The 21,042-nt window shown below is 45.1% G+C and overlaps 1 protein-coding gene across 1 annotated transcript in view; it reads left to right on the plus strand.

The window, feature by feature from the left end:
- Positions 1-21,042, plus strand: part of MGAM (maltase-glucoamylase (alpha-glucosidase)) — a 103,572-nt gene that overhangs the window by 10,699 nt on the left and 71,831 nt on the right. Inside the window, exons 3-10 of the mRNA XM_006887237.1 lie at positions 8,717-8,834; positions 8,915-9,024; positions 9,871-10,025; positions 10,806-10,977; positions 12,181-12,277; positions 13,321-13,433; positions 15,646-15,771; positions 20,322-20,453. Of these exons, the coding sequence (XP_006887299.1) occupies positions 8,717-8,834; positions 8,915-9,024; positions 9,871-10,025; positions 10,806-10,977; positions 12,181-12,277; positions 13,321-13,433; positions 15,646-15,771; positions 20,322-20,453 (1,023 nt within the window). The remainder of the gene's footprint in view (positions 1-8,716; positions 8,835-8,914; positions 9,025-9,870; positions 10,026-10,805; positions 10,978-12,180; positions 12,278-13,320; positions 13,434-15,645; positions 15,772-20,321; positions 20,454-21,042) is intronic.

A 21,042-nucleotide genomic window follows, 5' to 3' on the forward strand; every position in this document is an offset into this window, starting at 1 on the left:
AAAGAAAGCAAATGGAGATAGGAGGCCTGTGGGGACATTGCCATGTTTGAGGTGTGGATTTGTGAGCTCACAAATTGTGGTGGTGCCTATTGGATTGATTTTTTACAAAGGTGAGAATGGACAGAGGACAAATCATAGGGTTACTCAGTTTGGAGGGTGGAGGACAGGAGGGTAAAGGAAATGGGAAAGATGCAGCGGGGATCTGGAAATACAGGGTAATGGTGGGTATAATTCAATGGTGATTAAACTTATACAACACAATGAACGGGAATGATTGTACGAAACCCAATGTGAACGAAGGCAGTGTAAAACAATGTATTGGCTCTGTACAGAAACCAATATAAAAGAAACTATTTTTTTTAAAAAGGAAGATGAAAGGTAATAAATCTATAGTTCCTTTTATCCCTTCACCATGCACTAATATTTTCCACAAAGGGGAGAGTTGAGTTGACTGTAAATCAGTGAATTGACACGTACATACTTAAGCAAAACAAGTGACAAAGGTTTTGCAGTTGTTGTTGTTGTTATGTACCATCAAGTGTCCAGAGACTCATCACAATCCTGTGTACAATAACTGGGAACTCTGTCCTATCCTGAGCCAGTCTCACTGTCTCTGACACACTTGACCCTATTACCCCAGTCCCTATGTCACTCCCTCTCCTCCAGGGTCTTCCTCTCCTACATTGTCCCTCCAACCTTCCAAGTATGATGTCTTTCTGCAAGGTCTGGTCCCTTCTGGCAACATGCCCAGAGTACTGAGACAGAGCTTCAAAATCCTTGCCTCCAAAGAGCAGCTTGGTTTCACTTTCTCCGGGCAGACCTGTTTGTTCTCTTGGTGGTCCGTTATATGCTCAGTACTCTTCTCCAGCACCACAACTCAAAGGCATCAATTCTTCTTCTGTCATCCTTAGTCATTGTGCAAAGCTCTGATGCACAGCAAGTGATTGCAAAAACTGTGGCCTTCATCAGGTGCACCTCAGTCTCTAGACTGACATCTTTGCACTTCAGCACTCTGGAGAGGTCTCTGATAGCAGATTTTTGTAACCCAATTCATCTTTTGATTTCTTGGTTACTAGTTTCAAGAGTGTTGATTGTATACTTGAGCATGTTGAAATTATTGACAATCTCTTCTCCATCTATCATGATTCTGCCAACTGACCCAGTGGTAAGAATCTTTGTTTTCTTGATGTTGAACTTCAATCCATATTGAAAACTATAGTCCTCGACTTTCTGCAGAAGATAACTTCAGGTCCTTCTCAGTTTCAGTGGGCAAGGTTGTGTCATCTGCATGATGCAAGTCTATGATTCTTCCTCCAATTCTTATAAAGATCAGCCTCCCAAATGATCTGTTCCACATATAGATTGTAAAAGTATGGAAATAGGATGCATCCCTGACACATTCCATTCTTAATTTTTAGCCATATGGTGTTTTCTTGCTCTGTTCTGACAACTGCCTCCAGGTCCAAATATAGATTTTGTGTGAACACAATCAGGTGTTCTGGGATTCTCATTCTTCTCAAGGTTAGCCACAGTTTGTTATGATCTACACAGTCAAATGCCTTTGGGTGGTCAGTGAAACACAGATAGACATTCTACTGATATTCTCTGCTTTCTGCAAAGATCCATCTGACATTGGCAATGATGTCTCTAGCTCCATGGCTCTTCTAAGCCCAGTTTATACTTCTCATAGTTCTCTGTTGATGTCTTGTTCAGTCATTTTTTTAGAATCTTCAGCAGGATTTGGCTTGTGTGTGATATTAGTGATATTGTTTGATAATTTCCACAGTCTGTTGGATCATTCTTTTTTGGAATGAGAATAAATATGGATCTCTTCCAGTCAACTGGCCAAGTGTCTGTCCTCCAGATTTCTTGGCACAGCTTGGTGAGCACATCCAGGGCAGCATCTGCTTACTGGAATATGTCAATTGGCAAGGCAACAAAACAGAAGCTTGTCTGGTGAAAGACAGAGATAAGCCATGAAAAAGAACTAAAGTGAAAAAGAAAGGAAAAGGAAAACAGCCCTGGAAAGACAGGTGTGGAGCTGAACCTCTGACCAGGTGCCAGCAGACACAGAGAGGGACCACCAGATGGGTACTGCCTTCATGGGCCCCCAGTCTCCTGAGACTGGTCATAGCCCAGCCCTGCCCAGGGTCCTGTGGGATTAGCTGTGATTTAGCCCCCCTGCCTTCCTGAGAAGGGAGCTTCTTCCTGATCTAATTCCCCTTCTAGCTCCTGCCGGAAGTACTATCACATTGGTGCAACTGTTTTGTGTTTTCTTTGTATTTCCTCTAAGAGGCTTAGTTTTTAACCCTCTTCAATGAGAGAGAGAGAGAGAGACAGAGAGAAAGAAAGAGTGAGAGAGAGAAAGAGACACATAACAGGTAGCAAGTCTATCCTTTGTAAGAAGAGATGTGAGTTTGAAGGAGCTAGAGGGGTAAGTGCTGGAAGATTTGGCCTTTTGTGTCTGGGATACTGAGAACGGCTCAGAATGGAAATAGGGCTATTGAGTCGATGGCATGCAAAACACTGTGTTTACCTGGTCTACTGAGAGTCTCATTTTACTGGTTTTATAGAGGTCTGTAGACTTTGAAACAATTTATGGCAATGAAACCGACCTTTTGGACTTCAGAGACCTCAGTTTCTAGAGTAACAGAAGTACTTAGGAAACAATCCTGCAGTTACACAGAACTCCAACTCTTTGTTCTTGCTGGGGACAGAGGCAAGAATGCTAGAGAGACCTAGAGATCTTATCTTTAGCATGTGATCGCTGTATTTATAACAGGCATTGACCACTGATCTAAGCGACATTCATGCTGTGGCTTCTTAGAGCAATTATATCAGCTATAAGCATCGGAAGCATTTTGTAGAATCATGCCTTTTTTAAAACAAGTAATGCTGTAGATTATTCTTTATTTTACTGAACAATCAATATTGAATATGTCCTTTTGTTGAGAAAGATTCAGAAAGTATCATTATGTACAAAATAAAATATCTTCATTCGCAGTGCTTCTTTTCCACCTTCAACTTCCCCCACCCTTGCCCGAGTGTCCCCTCCACGTCTTGATGCGTTCTTCCCTGGTCGCGCTGCGTCCCTCCCTTGGTCTTCCTATGCTTTTTGCGTCTGTGTGGAGTAAAGGGGCATGGATAAAGATGACAGAGGAATTGACGCCTTTGAGTTAAGGTGCTGGAGATGAGTGCTGGCTGTGCGTGGACAGCCAGAAGAACAAACAGCTATGTCTTGGAGAAGGTGCAACCAGAGGGCTCTTTGGAGGCGAAGATGGTGAAGCGTCGTCTCTCATACTTTGGACATGTAGCTAGGCGGGGCTTTTCTTTGAAAAGGACACCATGCTTGGAAAGATGTTTCAGTGACGGAGAAACAGGTACCCAATGTGAGGGATTTACACGGTGACTGCAGCAGTGGGCTCTAGTGTGTCAGAGATGATGAGGATGGCACAGGACACGGCAGGGTTCCGATCCGCTGTTCGTGGGGTCACGATGAGTCAGCCCGGACTCACAGAAGCCTCTGCATGGCCGGCTCCCGTGCCGCCCTGCACAGGCACATGGACATGCACATAGGTTTTCTTTTCTTTTAAAACATTTAAATCAGGTTTTATATTACTACGTATATTGTTTTACAACTTTTTAAAGGTTACTAAATAATTTACTTTTATCCCTTTTTGAATCTTTTATGCAATTTGAGTGAAAGTTGGCAGGGCACATTGACTTTTCCACTCAACAATTTCTACACCTTGTGTCTCCTGTCACTGATTATCCTCCCTGTCCAGCCCCGTCCCCATGGTAACAGCTCTCCACCCACTTTTTCTACGCTTCCAATTCTCATATTTCTTTCTTTCTTTCCCACCTTCTCAGCTTGTCCTGGAGCAAATGTGGCCCCTTTGATTTTAGGTGGTTGATTGTCCTGAGGAGTGCTTTCCCCCCTGGTGTTACTAATCATGTCACAACTCTATCTACTGTTTGGATGGAGGAAGAGTCTTGGGGTGATTTCATTTCCAAGCTTGAGGGGTAACTAAAGATCATAGTCTCAGAGGTTCCACCAGTCTCGATGAGACTTGAAAATCTGGTCATTTGAAAAACAGTATTCTTTCTTTTTAAATTGTCATCTGAATAAGAGATTTTGGAGCAAAGTGACTTTCCAGTGAACCAGTTCACACATATCTTGTTTTAGACATTCAGTACAATACCTCAGAGTAACTCATTCTTTCCATCCCTTGTCTGACACGTTCTTCCCTTGTGGAATAGCAGCAGATGGTTTGAACAGCCTGCACTGTACTTGGTAGTCAAGTGCAGAGGACCTACCAGGGATCTTTGGAAGAAAATAGACACTGAATAAATATTTTGAGTTGGTGGAGTAGACACTTGTTTCTTTTCCTTTTCACTGAATACTGCCTGCACCTTATCCAAGACATAGTTCATATCCTATGGCTGTCAGTGGGCACTCTTCTCCAACACTGCAACTCAAAGGCGTCAATTCTTCTTCTGGTATCTTTATTCATTGTCCAACTTTTACCTGCGTAACAAGAAATGGAAAAGATTATGCTTTGAATCAAGAATATCTTAGGCTTCAAACTGACATATCATTGCTCCTCAGCACTTTGGAGAAGCCCCTGACAGCAGACTTTCCCGATACGATGTCTTTTGGTTTCCTGGTTGCTGATGCTAACTGAACTGATTGTGGATCCAGGCAAGATGGAATCATTGACAATTTATATCACTTCTCCATCTCCCCATCTATCATGATGTTGCCTAGTGGCCTGTTGGTGGTGAGAATTTTTGCTGCCTTCATACTGAGATATAATCCATGTTGATGGTTGTAATCTTTGATCTTTTACACAAGCAAGGTAGAATTTACAAATTAATTACCCCAAACTGCACGTCAAGCTATTTTCTCCTTCCCCTGCATGCTAGCTCTCACCTTGGAATGGTTTTCTCAAGCTTCAGTTTTGTTTTTGAAAATACTTTCTCTAGATAAAGTCTATTTTCTATGATTAAATAATTTGCTAACATATTTGGTATGCCATCTTGTATTCTCTTTACTACATTTTAATGATTTGTAGCTATTTTTCTTTGTGGTAGAATTGTCAGTTCAAGTAAATTTTAGGTGGGAGGACTCATGACAAAGAAATTGATCAACCTACCACCTATTTTGCTTATCTTTTACCTAAGACAGTTAGTGGTTATTGAAGGGTATTTAGAATATATGTCCTACGAAATAACAGTACAACTGTATATTAGGCCACTCTTAGAAGTCACGTGCCATTTATTTTTACTTTTTTTGGAGATTTTTTATTTTTTTATGTCATCTGCCCTCTTAGTTCTGTCTTAATTTCCTCTGCTTTACTTTTCCTTACTTTTAAAACATAAAATATTCTTTTATGCTATGATTAATAGATATTTTTAGCAAAGTTTCAGATTTTTAGGAAAATTACATAGAAAGTGCAGAGTTCACAGAGATCTCTTCCTCTTCCTGCTCAGCTCACTAATATCTCGCACTGGTGAGGTGCAATTATTAGAACTTGTGAACCACTATTCATACGTAAAGTCCATAGTTCACATTTCCACTTACTCTGCTGAATACTGCATAGGTTTAGACAAATTCATGTCTACCACGGCAATGACGTGCAGAATGATCTACCTGCCCTTAAAATGCTGTGTTAATCTCTGATGGCCACTAACTAGGGTCCTGGCAGTCACTGTCTTCTGACTCAATAGAAAAACAAACCAGACCAAAACCATACCAGCTCATAGCTTTTGAGTCAGTTCCAGGTCACAGTGACTCTGTAGAACAGAGTGGAACTAGCCAGTTGAGTTTCCAATGCTGTAATCTTAACAGTAGCAGATTTCCACAAAGCAGCTAGTGGGCTCAAACCATTGACCTTTGCGTTAGTGTCTGAGTTCTCTGTCCCTCAAGGAATCCTCCCTGTCTATACTTTTGTCTCTTCTAAAACAGTATACAGTGGAAATTATTCAGTGTATTATGTCAGACTGACTTCTCTTACTCAAGTTTTTAAGTTTCCTTCATGTTTTACTGTGTATTTCCTGTTGTGCTGACAATGAAAAGATTAGGGGCAGAAATCAAGTATTGGTAGTCTTTCCATTTTTGTTTGTGTTTGAATTTCTAATGTAAATGTGGGTACATAAAGCATTATTGCAAGTAAAAAGAAATGTTTCCATAAACAAATTTCAGCAGTTCAACCTTATTACAATTATAAATAAACTTGTTAAATTTTTCTGGGAGAATAAAAAAAGATTAGTGATTCACCCAACCCAAGCCATGGTCTTTTTTTTTTAATAAAATTTTTATTTTATGCTGGTTTTATTAAAAAAATAACAAACAAATATGCAGCTGTTCCTTAGGAGGAAAGTGGGAAGTCTTCTCCCGTAAACTTGTACAGCCTTGGACACTGGGGAGGGGTATCTGAGTAGAAACTGACTAGAAAATGATGGTGAATTTTTTTGGCGTGAGGTATATCTTTTGTTTGTTTGGTTTTTCATTCTTTTCTTTTTTTCATTAAATAATAATCCATTATATGGGTGAGTGTAAGGAAGCTCTGGTGGCCTAGTGGCAAGACGCTGCCCTGTAACCCTGAAGGCATGGGTTTGAGGCCGTCAGCTGCTCTGTGGGAGAAGGATGGGCAGTCTCCTCCTGTGTGCTTATTGGCCTCTAAAAACCCGCTGGAGAGTCAGCTCTGGGTCGGTTCCAACCTGCAGTACACAACAACAACAACAGCAGCAGCAACCACATGAGTAAGAGGGACCCCTGGTGGCTTAGTGGTAAGGAGTCGCTCTGCCAACCCAAATACTTGTGGTTCAAATCTACCAGGTGTTCTGCAGGGGAGTGATGGAAACCTCCTGTGTGATCACTGCCTCTGAAAACCTGCAGGAGGGTTTGTGATGGATTGGTCCTGAACTGAAGGTGCACAACAACAGTGCAGATATGCCACAGTTTAGTTTACCTTTTGTAGACAATTTTGTGAGCTTTTCCCACTTTCTGTTGTTGTCGTTAGGTGCTGTCAAGTTGACTCTGCTGTATAGTGGCCCTATGGATAGATTAGACCCTGCCCTGACTTGCACCATTGTCAGGGTCTCAGACACGCCCCAGCCTCTTGGTACAGTCATGATGTCAGTCCATCTCATTGAAGGCCTTCCTCTCTTTCACTGCCTTTGTGCATGATATCTTTTTCTAAGGACTGGGCCCTCCTAACCACAAGCCCGCAGTGTGTGAAGTGAACGTGACCGTCCTGGCCTCTAAGGAGACCCTGGCTGGACTTCCTCCAGGGCAGATGTGTTTGTCCTTTTCACAGTTCATGGCGTATTCAATACTCTTGTCCAACAGTATAATTCAAAGGATCAGTTCTTCCTTGTTCATTATCCAACTTTTAGATGGACAGAAAGCAGCCTTCCATGGCTTGGATCAGGCACACCTTCTTCTGGAATCTGGCATCCTTGCTCTGCAGCCTTTTTAAGAGGTCCTTGACAGCAGGTGTTCCCAATGCAACCCAGCAAAGGCTGGGTAAGGCTGAACGTCACTGTGATGCTGAACCAACTCGATAGCAATGAGCTTGAGTTTGTTCATGATGTTTAGGGTCACTCGGAGTTGTAACTGACTTCATGGTAGTGAGTGTAGATTTAGATTTTGGAATGCCATGGCTAAGGAGCCCTGACACACTGCTTAGACACTCAGTTGCTAAATGGAAGGTCAGTAGTTCAAGCTCACCAGTGGCTCTGACAGAGAAAACACCTGGCAATCTGCTCCCCAAAAGATCATGGTCTAGGAAACTCTGGGGCAGTTCTGGGGTCACCAGGAGTTGGCATCAATGTACTCAGACAGAACAACAGGCATATCATAGTGGGCGGATTTTCTCAAAATGTTTTACGTCTGTGTATCTCCTTTGATGAATTGTTCATATCTTTCCCCTACCTTGTAAATGGATTGTTTATTTTCTTGTTGATTCTTCTCAAGAGGGGTGTTTGGTGGTTTTTGCATATTTTGAATACAAGTCCTTTGTCAGTTTTGTGATTTGCAAATATTTTCTACCAGGCAGTGACATCTTTTCTTTATTTTCTGTTTTTGTTTACCTTAAACCAGTTGACAACACCCTACTTTTAGTGACCCTTCCTGGGATGACATGTAGAGCCTCCTTGGCCAAACACTGTGGTCACCCCTGGTCTGACCACACTCTCCTTGTGGCCTCACTTGTTTTATTCAATGTTCTTGGCATGATGAGCTCATGAGTTTTCTTAACATGTCACGTATGTTCTCTGCGTTATTGCATCTTCTCCTGAATACCTTCCCCGCAGCTCACCTGCCTAGGGCCCTGGGAGCTTTAATCTGCCTGGCTACCTCTCACCTGCCTGGTGAACCCTTCCGCCCAGGCTCAGCCGTCAGCTGGGCTCCAGGCCTGGTGTGGACACTCCCTCCCGCTCAGCACACTGTTGCATCATTTATCTCTCATGGTGCTGGCTGCTCAGTCATTATCTGGATTTACAGGAAGGTTCCAAGGCTGTGTCTTCCGTATCTGTATCATCAGGCTTTTACCTAGCAGGCAAGAAACGCTGGATAAACGTACAAATAAACCAAGAGTTAATACATGAGTGATGCAATTGTGGCCTTTAAAAACGTCTTCTTGATATAAAATGGGTGAGGAATAAAGATGTCTTCATTTTCTACAATTTCAACTCTGTGCAATTTCTACAGGAAGTCTGCATCTGGCAGCGCCAGTGTTGCTGGAACCCTGTGGCGGATGCCAGTGTCCCCAACTGCTTCTTCCCCAGGAACTGGGGCTACGAGGTCACCCCGGACTCTGAAAGCACAGGTGAGCGAGCCCTGCGCTGCCCCTGCCCCAGGGGACAGCACACTGGGCCACAAATCAAGACCCTTCGTCTCTGTCCCCAGAGTGGAACCTCAGGCTCAGTAGGCTGCCGTCCCCGACGCTGTTCGGCAGTGATATCCACAGCGCCCTGTTCAGCGCTGACCACCAGACGGCCAATCGGATCCGTTTTAAGGTTGGTTCGGTGACTACCCCCTGGAGGTGTGTGAAGACGGCAGATCTCCGTGAGGCTCTGCTCCTTCTCTGCTAGGGAACCCGTGGGTGTGGGGAGGGCAGAGGGCTTCCTCCCCTCAGGAACCTGACTGCATTCTTAGATGGCTGGCGTGCTATTCAATACATTTTAGTGTGTTTTGGATGAAAGTTTACAGATGAGATAGAGTTCCTATTCGACAATTCACACACGTTTCCCACTGATTTGCTTACAAAGTTCATACACATTCTATTCCCCACTATTTTTCATTCACGCTGCATTTCATACAATCATTCTCATGCATTCTATTTTATACAATTAATCACCGTTGGACCTTTCTCATCATTACCCTGTCTTCCGGCCCAGGTCCTCCCCCACCCCCCCATCCCTCCACCCACCAAACCTCTGATGCACTGCGTGGATCACCTCACTCACGACATAACAGCACTGCTCCCACCCCCTCCCCGCGTTGACCTCTTCTAGTCATCCTCCCTTCTGACCCTTTTCTGCCTTCTGAACTTGATTCTCCTGGACCAATGCTGTCGTTAGATCTCATGTGGGTTTTGTTTAAATGAGCGTTACTGTTCACCTTAGAGTCCTACCTGTGTGGTTGAATGTGGAGTCACAGGTCATAGGGTGTCAACTCTATCAGATCTTGGCTGACTTCTATTTGACGGTAGGCTGTGGTTGAGTGGTTTCTGCTCACAAATTAGAAGTCACAGGATTGAGCACGGGAGACACTCTTATGGGGTGCGTTTGAGAAAGGGCCATTTGCCGTTCTACAAGGAAGCGGCTTTCTCTGAAACTGTGTCTCTGTTTTCTTTCCAACAGATCACCGACTTCAATAACAAACGCTATGAAGTCTACCATGAACATATTAACTCTCAGACACAGACGGCCAATAGCTCAAATTTCAGCTATCACTTGGAAGTCGTTCATAAGCCCTTCAGCATCAAAATAAAGAGGGCAAGCAATAACAAAGTCTTGTGAGTTTTGCTTTATGGTCTCTGTGACTTTAAAAAGAAGAATCCTATGTTCCCATCAATTGTGCAACTATGACCCATAAGGACCCTGAAGGACAGGGCAGAACTGCCCACTGGGCCACCAAGGCTCCGAGGCTGAGAACAGCTCTGGAGCTCCTGCTAACTGAAAAGTTCCTATGTCTGGTGGTTCAAATCCACCAACAGATCCTTTGGAGGAAGACAGACAGTCTTTAAGATTTACAGCCTCACACAGCTGCTGGAGGCTTGCACCCTCATCAGCAGTGAGTCTGAATCCTTCAGTCTGAAGGCGACTGCCTCGGCTTCCTCCCACTGAGAAGCTGATGGGTTTGAATCATTACGTTTTGGTTAGCAGCTGAGTACTTTAGCCACAACACCACCAACCCACCTGGCATCGCATTTAACCCTCTGTCCTCAAGTCCTCAAGTTGATTCCGTCTCACAGCAGCCCCACAGGACAGAGAGGACATGCCCCATGGGATTGCCAGGGTGCCATCTGCTGGGGTCTGTCACTTTCCCCCTTGTAGTAGCTGGTGGATTTGAACCGCCAACTTTCAGTTAGCAGACAAGGGCTTAAACACTGTGCTACCAGGGCTCCTTATTTTTGCATAAACACAGTCCTGAGCTCACTGATTCTAAATGGGTGGACTGTGAGGTGGGAAATACTTGACCTAAGAAAATGGATACGGTCATGACTGAGGGGAAGGCAGCGTGCTGTTTGCTGGGTTGTCAGAGCTGCGGGCTGACTCCTTCTCTCCACGCCCAGGCTGGACACGAGCATCGGGCCCCTCCTGTTTGCCCAGCAGTACCTGCAGCTGTCCTTCCGCCTGCCCAGCGCCAACGTGTATGGGCTGGGGGAGCACGTGCACCAGCAGTACCGTCACAGCATGGACTGGAAGACCTGGCCCATCTTCACTCGGGACGCCACCCCCACCACGGTGAGGCCCCTGCCCCGCTGCCCACTGCTGTGCCCAGAGTCGCCCACAGAGAAAGATGTCTACTTTTCAGTCTGTTTCTATTGAGGGATATTTGTCCTTGGAGGTTCAAGTTTGCAACTAGAAACCCACTGTTGTTGTTAGATGCTTTTGATGACAGCAGGACGAGGAGGTCCCTTCTCCAACAGGTAGAAGCCCTGCCCTCTTTTGTGCCGTCCTCACAATCTGTGCTTGAATTTGTTGTGGCCGTTGTATTAATCCGTGTCCTGCCAGACCCTTCCTCCGCCTTTCCAAGCATGATGTCCTCATCCCAGGACTCCTTCCTTCATCACCATGAATGGAACCAGCTCACCCGACAAATCAGCAGGTTTTGCAGGTTGTGTCGTGTTTGGGTGGAGACTGCTCATCTTTCTCCTGTGTCACAGTGACAAGTGGATTCGAACCACCGGAGGCTACAGCCTTGGGTTAGTGGTGCAATGTCCTATGGACTGTACCACCAGAGCGTTCTTCCACGTGCTGGGCCCTCCTAATGACCTGCCCCAAAATGTGAGATGAAGTCTCACCATCCTCGTCTCCCAGAAGCACCTTAGCTGTCCGCCTGCCAAGACCTGGCTGTTTGTCCTTTGAACAGTCCCTGGGATAGTCAGTACTGTCTGCCTCCCCCTGCGTCTCTAATCACTTCTCTCTCTTCTTACTTCTGGAGAGATAAAAGGTCTTCTACCCAAGGGGGTTGTCCTTAGAAGAGGCTGGAAGGATGATAGGATTGAGGCTATTGCCTCGCCCCCTTAGTGCTCCCCAAACAGTTATGTCTCCTAAGACAGACCTTACTGGAGTTTAATGAGTGGAACGATGTGGACATTGTCTTGAGTCTGCCTTTGCACTTAGCTCCATGCATTTGTGACTTGTTGTGCTGTAGAGTGCAGTGCTGGTACTGAATACTCCACAGCGGGGATATGCCGTAGCTAGTTCACGTGGTCGCCAGCCTTTTGTTCCAGTTCTGAGACACAGCATAAGGCTAGAGCCTTGCTGTAGAGTCACAAAGGCGCCTGGGCAGCAGTTGTCCAGGGCCCAGCTTCTAACCACAGCCAGGGCACCCCCTCCCTGCTCCGGGGCAGTCATCAGGCTCTTGCTGGGCAGTTTGGGGGTTATCTTGGCATGAGTTAGACTATTTTAAATTCACGCTATTTCTTGATTTTGTGCTGACAGGGCATTAATTTGTACGGGGCTCATCCCTTCTTCTTGTGCCTGGAAGACACCAGCGGAGCCTCCTTCGGAGTTCTTCTTATGAACAGCAACGCTATGGGTAGGGGGTCTTTTCTGATCTGGGCAGGATTCAGGATACGTTCATGAAAGGTCCTCGGTGAGCCCACACTGAGCAGGAGGTGCATCGGAGCTCCAGCACTTCTGCAGAAACGGGCCCAGTGCAACCTGTCTGCAGACCTAGCTCATGTACCTCAGTGCTGTCTTTATTGCAAATGGCTCCAGAGTGTGGCTTTGACCCATGTTTCCCATAAGAGCTTGCAGATTGCAGAACCCACCTCGGACCATTTCCGAGTTGGCTGTGGCTGTCACTGCTCGCACCCGGTCAGTGTGTGAACGGCAAGGCTGTACTCCTCAGGCCCTTGGCCATGGCTGTTCTTCCTCCCTCCAGGGCTTTTATCCTCCAGTCTCTGGATTTATCATGCTCCCTGGTGGCTCATGGTTAAAATGATGCACTGGTTACAGAAAGGTTGGTGGTTTGAACCCACCAGCAGCCCTGAGGGAGGAAGATGTGGCAGTCGGCTTCTGTAAAATGACAGCTTCAGAAACCCTGTGGGAAGGTTCTAGTCTGCCCTCTAGGAGGGTGAGGACTCTGCCCTCCTGGACAGCGGTGGATTTGGTGTTTGGAGAGAGCCTAGGTGGTGCATATGGTTTACAGCTGACTGTTAACTCAAAGGCTGGGGGTTTATCTCCACCCAAAAGAAAGGCCCATGTCTTTTGACAGTCAATAGGGTGACAGTCGATGAAATCCTGAGGAACAGTCCCACTCGGGCACTCTGCTCACGATGGCTCAGAATGGATTCCATAACAATTACTGTTAAAGTGGAGAGACATTTAATAAGACTTTAAAGCTTTTCCTTTAAGGTCAGTTCATTAGTAAACCCATGTGGCCAGATGAAAAGAAAATGTGTTCTTCTTTCTGTTAAAAACAAAAATGACACCCCCTTTCAAAGAAACTCTGTGTAACTCCCATCTCTTGTAACGTGAGGCTTAAGCTGTGCATTTTACACAGCTGCTCTGGTCACTTTCCGGGAGAGCACGCTTTCAACCCCGAGGTTCCGGTAACTGTCCCTCACATGTTTTCAGAGGTCACCCTGCAGCCGGCTCCAGCCATCACCTATCGTACGATCGGGGGAATTCTTGACTTCTACGTGTTCGTGGGAAGCACCCCAGAGAAGGTCGTTCAAGAGTACCTGGAGGTACGGGCTCCTCACCCCACACCCTCAAAGCAAAGTAATAAGAGGAAAGGAAAAAACATGTACAGACACCTGTCCAGAAGATCAGTGATGGGACCGGAGCTCTGGTGGCTTGATGGTGAAGAGTTGTGCTGCCAACCCAAAGGCACATGGTTCAAATCCAAGCTGTTCCCTGGGAGAAAGATGGGCAATCTCCCATGTGATTAACTGTCTCCGAAAACCTGCTGGAAGGTCAGCTACGAGTCCATGTGTACCAGCCACGATGATACATGACACCAGTAACATTTATTGGACATTGATTTTGGTGACTGGACATTGATTGGACTCTTTCTGAAGAAGAGAAGTACTGGGCATGTTTCCATAAATCCAAAAGCAAGTCGAATTCCAATGCCATCGCCTCTCCAAGGGGCCCCTGGTGCTCCCAGAGCTCTGAGGACACACGTCACAACCTCTGTTCACGAATCCAGCCTGCAAAGTTCAGAGTCAAAGAACAGAGTGAAAGGCTCTGTGCTTGCTGTTGAAACGGCTTTTCTATCTTTTTAAAAATTCAAATAAGTACAGCAGGAAGAAATGGGTCAAGATGGAGTCTCGACTTTCTATTACAGATAAGAAAACTCGGGTGCAGAAAGGTGGTGTGATGTGCTCAGGATGACCCGTGAGGGTGCAGGCAACACGGTCAGAGACCAGAGCATTTACAGTCAAATGGGAAGAGAAGGGACTGAGTGGTCTTGTGTTGCCTTGCCTCATGGCCACACCACACAGCTGGCACAGACTGTGCTCTGTGGGGTTTCAATGCTGGCTTTCCAGGAGATTGTCGGCCTGTCTTCTGAGGCATCCCTGACTGCACTTGAAGCTGTTAGTTGAGTTACCATGCAGGGATTGCAGGAGGAAGAAGACCTGTGCTGAAGGAAATGTCACAATTCCCTGACTTGGGAGGAAGCCTCACTCACACGTCACTCCCCACTGCCGTCAGCCAATTCCATCTCACAGCAGCCCTCCATCAGGTTTCCGAGGCTGCAAATCTTTACAGGAGAAAACAGCCCACCTGTCCTTTGTGGGACACCTGCTGGATTCGAACTTTTGACCTGTGGTTTAGCAGCACAACATGTAACACACCACACCGCCAGAGCTCCTTTAAATGGGATATCTAATAAGCCTAGTAGGAACACCTGATCTTAAACACATTCTCTTCCAGCTTCTCCCATCCCGTTCCCAATTCCTTCAGTCCCTCCACCTTCATCCTAATTTAGAAGACATTTGCTTACTTCCTTCTTCCTCTGTGCACTCCCCCCCCAGAATGAAAAGCTCCATGGGAAGAAGCCATCTGCTTAATCTACCTCTATGTCTCACATCCTAAACACTCACAAAAACCTTCATCGAATCAATGAATGAATAGCAGTAACCACTTCCACAAATTATGCTTTAATGCAAGCGTTTCTGCGAGCTCTTGTCACTTTCTGATACTGTATTTCTTGGTAACACCTCTGAGTAGTTAGGGAAGGGAGATGTGAGTTATAGTCTTGCACAAATCATCCTGCGGGATTACTCTCAATTCGGATGCTATGGATCCAGTAAATTTATAGACAATGAGATGGAAACAATGTTCCAAGTGCCAAGGGTGCTCATGGAAGAGTTGTTGTTGTTGTTGTTATGTGCCGTCGAGTCGTTTGCGACTCATAGTGACCCTATGTACAACAGCCCTAAACCATGCTCTATCCTGTGCCAATCTCATTGCCTCTGACACTCCCATCCCGATTATCCCAGTCACTGAATCAATCCATCTCATAGACGGTCTTCCCCTTCTGTGCTGTCCCTCCACTCTACCCAGCATGATGTCCCTCTCTAAAGACCTGTCTCTCCTTACAACAAGTCCAAAGTATGTCACACGAAGCCCCAGAATCCTTGCCTCCAAGGAGTAGCCTGGTTTAACCCTCTCTAGGATGAATCTGTTTGTTTTCTTGGCAGTCCATGGCACATTCAGTACTCTTCTCCAGCACCACAGCTCAAAGGCGTCAATTCTCCTTCTATCCTCCCTAGTCATTGTCCAACTCTCTGATGCATAACAAGTGATTGCAAAGACCATGGCCTGTATCAGGTGCACCTTAGTCTCCAAAGAGACACCGTTGCTCTTGAGTACTTTAGAGAGGTCCCTAACCGCAGCCTTTCCCATCGCATGGAAGAGTGCTTATTCTAAATGCCATCTTTATGTTTCCAGCTTATTGGAAGACCGTTCTTACCTCCTTTCTGGAGCCTTGGATTCCAGCTCAGCCGTAGGGGTTACGGGAACATCACTGCATTGAAGGACGTGGTGGACCGAAACCGCAAAGCCGAGATCCCATATGTGAGTGAGCCTCTATCCTTCTGCACTAGTCACTACATCTGTCTTTTAGCTTTGTATCAAATTTATTAGGAAAATGTATTTAGCCACAGATCAATTATGACATAAACACAAAATCTGAAGGAATGTGCTGGTTTAATTTCCTGTCCCATCATGGAGAGAGCAGTTTTTGTAGTTAGAGGTATGTACCTCTGATTTTTAGCTTTTCCTCTAAAATTAATTGCATATAATTTTGATATTTGTTCCCATTCCAAAGAAAGGTGACCCAACAGAGTGCAGAAAATATCCAACAATATCATTAATATCACATGCAAGCAAGATTCTGCTGAAAATTATCCAAAAACGTTTGGAACAATATATCAACAGAGAACTGCCAGATGTACAGGCTGGATTTAGAAGAGGTCATGGTACTAGGGATATTATAGCTAATGTCAGATGGAGCTTAGCAGAAAGCAAAGAATACCAGAAGAATGTCTGTCTGTACTTCATTGACTATGCAAAGGCTTTTGACTGTATGGATTACAACAAACTATGGCTGACTCTGAGAAGAATGGGAATTCCAGAACATTTGATTGTGCTAATGTGAAACTTATACTTGGACCAAGAGGCAGTTGTCAGAACAGAGCAAGGAGACACTACTACATGGTTCAAAATCAAGAAGGGTGTCCATCAGGGATGTATTCTGTCTCCATACCTTTTCAATCTGTATGCAGAACAGATCATCCAAGACGCTGGGCTGTACGAAGAGGAATGTGGCATCAGGATTGGTGGAAGAGTCATCAACAATAACCTGCGTTATGCGGATGACACAACCCTGCTCGCTGAAACTGAGGAGGACCTGAAGTATTTGCTGCAGAAGGTCAAGGATTGCAACCTTCAATATGGATTGAAGTTCAACATCAAGAAAACAAAGATTCTCACCACTGAGCCAATTGGCAGCATCAGTATGGATGGTGAAGAGATTGAGATAGTTAACAGTTTTAGTTTGCTTGGCTCCACAATCAACATTTTGGTAACAGCAGCCAGGAAATAAAGAGAAGAATTGCATTGGGAAAGTCAGCTGTGAGGGACCTCTCAAGAGTACTGAAGAGCAACGACGTCAGGCTGGAGACTAAGGTGCACCTGATCCAGGCTATAGTCTTCGCAATTATGTGCTATGCATGGGAGAATTGGACAGTGAATAGGGATGATAGAAAGAGAATTGATGCCTTTGAGCTGTGGTGCTGGAGACGAGTGTTGAATATACCATGGACTGCCAGGAGAATAAACAGGTTTGTCCTGAAGAGTGGTGAAGCCGGTGTGCTCCTTGGAGTCAAGGATTCTGAAGCTTTGTCTAACATATTTTGGACATGTTGCAAGGAGGGACTGGTCCTTGGAGAGGGACATCATGTTTGGGAGAGTGGAGGGACGGCGCAGGAGAGGAAGACCCTCAATGAGAGGGATCGATTCTATGATTGCAGTGGTGGGAATGAGTGTGTTTGAGATGGCGAGGTTGGCACAGGATAGAATGGCATTTAGGGCTCTTGTACATAGGATCACTATGAGTTGCAAGCGACTCAATGGCTCATAACAACAACAACAACAACAACAACAATAATTTTGAATCCGTTTACTGAAATCTTTGAGTCTTCATTTCCTCCTCAGTAAAGTGAGATCATGCTTCCTGTGGTGGGCTGTAGTGAGACATGCTGTGTCAATCACCTGTAGGAAACTTGTAAGGGAAGGAAGACCCTGTCACGGCCAGCTGTGATTTTACAGGAAGAAACCACTCCTGAGCTGACAAGGTCAGCAACACTGACACTTATAATAATGAATATAATATAATGTAACATAACATAACATAACATAACATAACATAACATAACATAACATAACATAACATCATAACATAACATAACATAACGTAACGTAACATAAAACATTACAAAATAATATCTATTATACTGTTGTTATGTGCCATAGAGTCACCCATGACTCATAGCAACCTTGTGTACAATAATATAACAGCATAACATAACAACAGTGTAACATAGGAATAGCATAGCATAGCATAGCATAGCATAGCATAGCATAAACTCTGGTGGCTTAGTGGCAAGGAGTTGTACTGCCAACCCAAAGGCATGTGGTTCAAACACACCAGTTGCTCTGTGAGAGAACAATGGTCAATCTCTCTGCAATCAACAGTGTCTGAAAAGCCACTGGAGGGTCAGTTATGAAAAGGTTCTGACTCAATGGTAAGTAACAGTAATGTAATATATTATTTTAATAAGATCTTATATAATAATAATGATCATGACCGCAGCAAGGGAGACCACTTCCTCTCGTCACGGCATCCTATCCTTCTTCCTGAGCTAGTACACTCTGATTTTGAAAGTTTTATGGTTGCATGAGAAGTTGTGGTGGTGCTGTGGCAAAAGCGCTAAACTGTTAACTGAAAACTCAGTGGCTCCACCCGCCAGTGGCGTGTCACAAAGAAAGACGTGGCAGCCTGCTTCTGTACCGATCCACAGGTGTGGAAAGTGTGGGGCAGCTCTGTTCTGCTCCACAGGGAGACTCAGTGATGGAATCAACCTGCCAGCAGGGGCTCGGGCTTTGGCGTGGCTGCACAGGATTTATGACACGTGATGTGTGCTGCACATCAGGAGATAATTACTGAGAGTTGATAGCAATTCCAGGAAATGGATACCAGACGGTCCTCAAGGCTGTCTAAAGAATTCAGTTTGGGATGGATCTCTGGACCTTTGGTGTGAGCATGTCTACATGGTGGTTGAGGCGAGCTGTAAAGGTGGATCTGGAGACAGCAGGACAGACTTCTCCTGAGGGAGGGCAGCGGCCCAGGACTGCAGCAGTGCTGACTGTTGGTTTCCTGCTGCTTGTCCCCCACCTGCCACCTGCAGTCACCCTGTCCCGGTTGTTAGGGCGCACCTTTCTTGTGGCTTCACCTTCATGATTTTATCAGATGGCTCCAAATGCATGAGGAAACCTCACCTGTTGCTGTTGTACAGTGGAGACACTGGAAGTCAGTGACTTTGCCAGGGTCACATGACTGCTGATCTCTATGGAAACGGACTGAGGTCTCATGGTTCTCAGAGGAGTTGGCAGGTTTGTCCTTCTGGCTAGCGTTCAAGAGCTTTATACGTTGCACTACCAGGAACTCTCCTGTGTGAGGGGGCCCTGTTCCCCTCTGATCAGATATTCTGACTTGAGGCTGGTGTTTCACATGACCAGCTTGCTTACTCAAATAAGCATCCAATGAGGTGCAGCACCCCAGTGCTCAAGCTATAGGGACAGACAAGATGCCATCCCTGTCCTCAGGTGCCTCAGAGCTCTGATGGCACAGATGTCCCAGAGTGACTTACACCTGAGTGCAACAGATGTTCTGGAGAAGGCCTGCTTTACATGCAGGTAGCCAGATCCTTCAGGCTGCAGACACATTGTGAAACATCGCCTAGGAGGACATCATGCTTGGGTGGGTAGAAGGATGGCATAGGAGAGGAAGACCCAGGATGAGATGGATGGATTGACTCAGTAACAGGAGAAATGGGATTAGGTCTGTTGGAGGCAGTAAGATTGGCTCAGTTTAGGACAGTGTTCAGAGCTATATACAGGGTCACAATATAGAGTCACAGGCGAGTTGGTGGCACATAACAACAACAGCAACAGATCTTTAACTATATTTAAGCTTCCAGTTCAGAGACAGTAAGTACATTTACTGTGTTGTGCAAACATCACCACTACACCACAGTTCTTCATCACCCTAAACAGAAACTCCATATCCATTATGAAAGCACCCCATTTCCCCATGCACTCAGCCCACAGCAATTCACACACTGTGTGGGCTTCTTTTAAGCATGCCTCAGAACTTGATTCCAGACAATATTCCATTACATGGGAAGGATAATAATCGTTTACCCCCCTGTTGATGGACACATGGGTTGTTTCCCCTTTCAGTTCTTGTAAATAATATCACTTTGGGTAACAGTGTACAGGTCTCTGAGTTCTAGTTTTTAATGCTTTCGGGTGTAAACTCAGTTTTTGGAGTCATATGGTATTTATGTTTAGCATTTAGAGGAACCATCATTTTTTGAGGGTCATATGGTAAGTAAAACTGCTGTTGTTATGTGCTGTTGTCTTGAAACCAAATCATAGCTGACCCTCCAACAGGGTTTCAGAGGCAGTAAATTGTGTGAAAGGAGATTGCCCATTTTACACTTCAGGCATGTTGTGGGGAGGGGCAAGTCTTTGCAGAAAGACATCATTCTTGGAAGGGTAGAAGGTCAGAGAGAAAGACCTTCGATGAGGTGGATAAACAGAGTGTGGCAATGGGATGAGGAATGTCAGAGAGGGTGAGGTTGGCTCAGGATGGGGCAAAGTTCACAGTCATTGTTCATAGGGTCACTACAACAACAAGAACCCAACAATGGTAAGTAATTCTGCTGAACCCTTAGAGGAACTATAAGGCTTCCGTTGTAATGACTGCTGCCAGGGCCAGCACGGTTTCCATCAGCAGGTGGTCCTTTCATGGGCTCTGACTGGCCGGTGGTATCTTTCAGGATGTGCAGTACTCTGACATAGATTACATGGATGGAAACAAGGACTTCACGTATGACAACGGTTCTTTCAATAATCTCTCTGATTTTGCCGAGGAGTTACGCAGCAATGGACTGAAATATGTCATCATCATGGTATGTCCCAATACTTAGCTTGATGTGTTGGTTTTCCATACAAAGTACAAAAGAACTTTAACAAAATGAATGACTGTACCATATTCATTTACTAGAATCCGGGCATTGCTAAAATTCCTGATTACCTACCCTACACGAACGGGAGCAAACAAAGGATATGGGTCATCTCCTACAATGGGTCTGCTGCTGTGGGGAAGGTAATTTCTCATGAAAATTCAAGTCATTTGAGCAGTTTTGAACTTTTGGTATCAAGACAGGTGAAGGAAGGTTAAATGTGACTGTTTTCATGATTCTTACATACTATTATGATAAATGCTATAGTAAATATAGTAATTATGATATATAATTATATTATGTTAATTTTAATAATAATTATTATTACTGTTGATACCAAAACTAAACACAAAGCAAACCCTGCTGTTATAATTGTGACTCACAGTATCTCTCTAGGACAGAGGGGAGCTGCCCAGGGAACCTCCAAGGTTTTAAACATTTAAGGATGTAGATAGACTCACCTCTCTCCCGTGGAGTCTCTGCTGGATTCTAACCACAAACGTTTCGATTAGCAGTATTTAAATTAGTCTAATAC

The sequence above is a fragment of the Elephantulus edwardii genome, unplaced genomic scaffold, assembly GCF_000299155.1.
Source record: "Elephantulus edwardii isolate Elephantulus edwardi_28Jun2011 unplaced genomic scaffold, EleEdw1.0 scaffold00055, whole genome shotgun sequence".
NCBI lineage: Eukaryota > Metazoa > Chordata > Mammalia > Macroscelidea > Macroscelididae > Elephantulus > Elephantulus edwardii.